The sequence below is a fragment of the Alosa pseudoharengus genome, unplaced genomic scaffold (genome assembly GCF_046254945.1).
Source record: "Alosa pseudoharengus isolate Yale_2024_CS ecotype anadromous, Long Island Sound unplaced genomic scaffold, YU_APseudo_1.1 YU_APseudo_1.1_scf_4, whole genome shotgun sequence".
NCBI lineage: Eukaryota > Metazoa > Chordata > Actinopteri > Clupeiformes > Clupeidae > Alosa > Alosa pseudoharengus.
Genome location: NW_027468774.1, coordinates 26,487,454 through 26,493,056, shown reverse-complemented (window position 1 = coordinate 26,493,056; position 5,603 = coordinate 26,487,454). Strand labels below are relative to the sequence as shown.

The 5,603-nt window shown below is 51.3% G+C and overlaps 1 protein-coding gene across 1 annotated transcript in view; it reads left to right on the top strand.

Annotated features, from left to right (window-relative positions):
• LOC143102184 (protein shisa-8) overlaps positions 1-2,725 on the top strand; it is a 64,775-nt gene extending 62,050 nt beyond the window's left edge. The window contains 2 exon segments of the mRNA XM_076265635.1: positions 1,101-1,158; positions 2,175-2,725. Of these exon segments, the coding sequence (XP_076121750.1) occupies positions 1,101-1,158; positions 2,175-2,725 (609 nt within the window).
• The last annotated feature ends 2,878 nt before the right edge of the window (positions 2,726-5,603 follow it).

The following is a 5,603-nucleotide window of genomic DNA, read 5'->3' as shown; positions in this document are numbered from 1 at the left end:
GAGAGGTAGAGAGAGATGTCAGCAGCTGTGTTGTCTCTTCTTGGCACGCGTGACTTGATCAATAGTGAAGGGGGAGCAGGATGAGCGGAGAGAAAACAACAACACAGAAAATGCTCTGCCCCTTCTCCCCTCCATTTTCTGATGGAGGGAAAAATGAAAAGTGGGGAGGAGCAGGGGTGGACAAGAAAAAAAAAGAAGCTACAACAACAACTACAAAAAAAAAATTACAAAACAGTGAGCCGAACAAGGTTGTTAGTGTCTGAAGGCTGTGGGGCTGGCGGCTGTGACCTCACCGAGCAACACTCACGGCTGGCGCACTAATCCTCTCTGACATCCCAACCCGCTCTATTTTTACTCCCTCTGAAGTCCCGTTTAGACATCACCACCATCCCCACCACCACAGCCCCCACCCCACACACAACCCCTGGCCCCCCACTTCTCTCCTCTCCTCTCCCCTCTCCTCTTCTACGCCCTCCTTATCTCCTCTCTTCTGCTCCCCATTGCTTTCCTATTCTCTTTCCCTCTACCGCTCTCCTCTCTTCCCTCCTCTCCTTTCCTCTCCACCACTCTCCTCTCCTCTGCTCTCTTTTTCTCTTCCTCTTCTCTCCACTCCTCTCCACCATCCCTCTCCTCCCCTCTCTTCTCCTCTCCTCTACACCCCTCTTCTCCCACATTCTGCATCAGTGCACCAGAGCATTCTGAGGTTCTTCTTTTTCTTCCACATCTCTTGCTCTCTTCCATCAGAGCAGTGAACCCATCGTAGGTAGGTGAATCCCCTGCAGTAAGCTGCACATCCCTCCGTGCCCCCATGATGGTGAGGAGAGAGAGGAGCGGAGAGGAGTCCAGGACATAGTTGTCCCAGCCACGGCTGAGACCACCCAGACAGAGAATGCTCTCTCCCTGAAGACGGCAATGGCATAGCCATGTTCTAATGAAGGGGCTCCATGATTGAAGGTTTTTTTTTTTCCCAATCAAAAGTAATTGTAAGCGGTAGTTGTTACCATGGTGTAAGGGGACAGAAAAGAGAAACAGGTTGTAGGGCGTGTTTCATCTGCTGGAGATGTGATGGTGGTGATGGGGGTTTGGTGTCTGTGCGCTGTGCATGAACAAAATCCCAGCAGAGACAGGCCAGTTGGCATTCTGTTGGAAATGAAGCAGGTACTTGTGAGGGTTTGCTGGGAGGCACTGGAGCAGAGAATATGCTTAGTGTCAAGTGATCACTTTGTCGGTGAGGGCCAGGAAGGGTGAGGTAGAGTGGACAGTTGGGAGTGGTGTGGCCAGCGAGTGTTGTGGCCATTTGGGCTTTACCGTGTTTGTGTTGTTGTTAGTGGCTGTTCACGTGGTGCAGAAGTGGGTGGGTCCCCTGGAGGAGAGAGGGGGTGGTGGAGTGATGATGCGGTGAAGTGACAGGCGGAAGGAGGCGGGGCTGAACTGACAACTGTCTGAGTGTCTGGGCAGCTGAGAGCCCTTGCTGCCGCTGGTTATGGGGGACCGGTGGTTAATGTGTCACGGAACAAGTGTCTCGTTTATGCATGCTGTGCTTATGCTGAAATAAATATGAATCATTTCTAAAATGCCGGGTTAGAAGAATCCATTGTTATGTTGATAATCAAGGTCAGCCTGTTGTGTGTCCATTTCTCAACATGTAATATGGGGACAGAATAGTAAATTACACTCAAAGTGCCTTTTTCTATCTACACACACTCCCTCAGGGTGGCATACGTCTTCATGATGAAAAGTTCAAAACACGGCCAAGGGTGGCACGTCTCATTTATTTTATAAATGATGTCCATACTTTTGAAAAACGTAAGAATGTGGTTGAACAGATTACAATAACATGGCAGATATTTCAGTATTTCAGTCCCAGACCACAGCCATGAACAAAACAAGGATGGAAAATGTTCCCTTTTTACAGTGTGTTTTACTTGTACTCTATGTATAATATCTGGGAGCACTAATTAGCTGCTAATCAGAGTGATATCTTTGTACTGAAAGTTGGTAGACAAAGCATCTGCTAAATGAATACCCAAAAATGTATTTTCATCAAACATCTGCACTGCTATTGAATGTAGTGACTTTTTAGATTGCTAAAAATATATAAAAAACAGATTCTCTCACATCTGTTCACATCCATTTTGCTCACCGGTTGTGCTTTGTTCTGTCTCTGGCTTCAGACTCGGGGCTCCGGGACTACTACAAGAGCTACCCCATGATGGACTACAACCCGCGGCAGACGTCCAGCCCGCCCACCTTCCAGCCCATCGCCTTCCACCCGAAGGACAAGCCCTTCCTGCCGCCGCCCGACATCCACGCTCCGCTGGCCATCACTGCCACCGTGGCCCCGCTGACCAAGCCCAAGATCTCCAAGACCAACACGCACCCGCTCACCTCCACGTCCGCCTTCAAGGTGTGGGACCCCAGCAAGAGCCACGTGCAGCACCCGCAGGTGGCCCACATGGGCCCGCCGCTGCAGCCGCCGTCGCACGCACAGACGCTGGTGCACGCGCACACGCTGCAGTCCATGCAGTCGCTGCAGGCGCAGGCGCAGGCGCAGGCGCAGGGGCAGCCCAACAGCCGGCGGCAGGCCTACACGAACAAGAGGCAGTTCAGCATCGAGACGCTGCCCGAGCTCTTCTCGCAGCCGCTGGGCTACGGCCAGTCGCCCCACCTGCACCCCAAGCACAAGGGGCTGCCCACCAACAGCAAGACGGAGGTCACGGTCTGAGCTATGGGCGACAAACGGAGCAAGAGAGAAAGGGAGAGAGAAAAAGAGAGCAAGAGTGAATGAGTGGGAGAGAGAGAGGAAGAGGAAAAAAGGCAAAAGCTGGTCTTTACGACTACAAATTGAGGAACACATGGAGATGGTGGATGGTGCCTGTGAATACATGCATTGCCTCTTTCAACAGCTCTGTTAGCTAGTGTTAGCGCTTAGCGCCCAAACACTCCTCTCCCCATCGTTATACACCCCCTCCCATCCCCGGGCTCAATGAAACCATCACACCTCTACTGCTTCTCCCAACCTCCTCTCCCACAATGAGCACAGCTCCCACACCCTCCCAGAACAGACAGTTCTCTGTGTTAGAGGGCTGTCAGGGCAGTTCAGGCACACACACACACACACACAGACAAAAACACACCCATTCACATACAGTATACAGGCACAGACTCACACACACACACAGAGGAGGGAGTACCCCCAGAGGATGCATGTCAGCTTGGACAATGCCGCTGTGTTGTCAGTTTCCATCAGGCTCCACCTAGAGTGGAGTGAGAGATCATTCTGACAAATCTGGACCAGAGAAGAAAAAAAGAGGGGGAGAGGAGGGGAGGAGAGGGGAAAAATACACCTTGATTTTGTGCGTGTGTGAGTGTGTGCGTGTGTGTGTGTGTGTGTGTGTGTTTTATCGTTCTGACCTGCGGCAAGAATATGCAAGGAGAACTCATGTGCGTCAGAGCACCAGTGCATCACTGCTGCTCCCACGGGCTTGGGGCCCTCAAGCATGAAGGGGGGCAAGTGTACGTGTGTGGGTGGGGTGGGGGTGGTGGGGTTGGGCAAACTCACCAGGTGTGGCAGCCGGCCCCCTGAGGAGAGAGGGCCAATAACCAAAGCTCACTGAGTTATTTTGAGGGGGCTTACTTGTAACCATAGTGACAAATCACACACTCACTTCCTGCGTTCTCCCAAGACAGCAGCGGCGGACGAGAGAGTGTACGAGGGTGGGCCAGATCAGGGCCAGATCAGGGCCGGATGAGGGCCAGCGTGTCTCCCTTGCTGGAGGTCTCGAGAAGGTCACTGCGTTCATGTTCCACTGAGACGCCTGTGCCAGGTAGACAGCAGCAGATCATCATGCCAGTGCTGACTGGGATGTGCTCTGTGGTGGCAGAGCTGGAGGAGCATTATGGCCACGTTTCTCAACACTGGACTGAGCTTGTTTTTTTTTTTAAAAGCTATGAAATATTTGCAAGCGAGTTGCTTTGTAGTGAATTATGTTCAAAAATAAATGACTGGGAACAAAATGAGAACACTGTGACCCCCAGAATGTTAATTCAATAAGATTAACATCCGGAAACTATTCAGTGTGACGCATGCAAGCATTGCTATTCTGCTGATCTATTATTTTTTAGGTAAATATTTAGTTGAATGCTGTTGTATGGCTACTTGATTTATGATCTTATTATAGTATCTGATAAGGAAAGAATGTTGGCGGACGGCCACACAGCTCGTTTGAACAAATTAAGGTGATTGATTGGTAATGTCTTGGCATGCCCAACAGTTGATGAAAACAAATCATTTTTTGCATGGTAAACAACGAAGCCTTGCTTGCAAGTGGCCATCTCCACATTCCACCACTGTTTGCACTCAAATTAGACCACACATGCACAAGCCTACTCTAGCATTCGCTTATTACTCCCTAACACTCACCCAATTGCACCAGAGAGGGCAACCATTTCAGCTGTGGAAAGCGTTTTGTTTTTTTTGTGCGTGAAGTGGTTGCTAAGCGATGCCCGTCCCTGCAGACTCACCAGGCCGTTATCGCCGTTCTCCGCCCGCTCCTCTCCTGGGTGTGTGTGTGTGTGTGTGTGTGGAGGATGACTGATGGAGCTCGCCTCGCTTCTGAGCCCCCCTGCATCAGGCTCCAAGCTGCTCTCGCCCCGTGCTCCTAAACTGCCGCTCCCCTCTCCTCACGTGGGGGGGGGGGGGGGGGGGGGGGATCGAGGCGACGTGGGGGGTTCTTAATTAATGACACCCCCATTCTCAGCGTGGCAGACTCCAACCCTCCACCCCACTCCATTCCATCCCCACCCTCCCCCCAGACTACCATCTCCCTCAGCTCTGCATTATCCAAAGAGCCCCTCAACCAACAGAGCTCTCTCTGGCAGCCATTCCCTGGCTGCTCAGGGATGCTCGCACCTACATGGATTGACCCTGAACTGGATTTGGCTGAACAACTAATTGGCGCTGAAAGGCTTTTGAAACAGAAAAGAAAGGGAAAAAAGTGGGGCTGCTATTGAAAACAAAAAATGGGTGTTTGCGTGTAGATGCTTAAGAATTCTCATTGATCGGGGATATGGGGGAAGTAAAAGAGGATGCTCTCGTCCCCTATTCTTATATTGTTTGTCAACACAGGGCAATGCATATTCATGTCCCAAGGGTCCAAGGATGTAGGCTACAGTTGTTTGTGCTTTCCCTCAGTTCCATTATGGGGACTGTGCATGTTTCTTTGATGAGAAATGGAGCAGTGACGGTGGTATGAACACGGACGCATCGAGGGGGAAAACATGTTTGTACACACGGCCCACGCGAGCAGTGCCGCCCTGACGTGATGCACATCTGCCATCTTCATTTATGCTAAAGGAAAGCAACAGGGTTACGACAACAGTCCCTGCAAAAAACCCATCCCTCCTCGCTGAAACCAGTCGATCTCACTCTCCCTCTCTCCATCTCCCCCTCTATCTTTTTCACCTGGCTAAGTGCTCAAGGACACCGAGGGTCACAGAGGTTTCCATAGCAATAAGGCACCCATCGATCCGGCGCTCCTCAGGATTGCCTGAGTGGCTTTTCAAATTAGTCCGTGGGTCAGCAGAGAGGGCTGAGGCGGGGG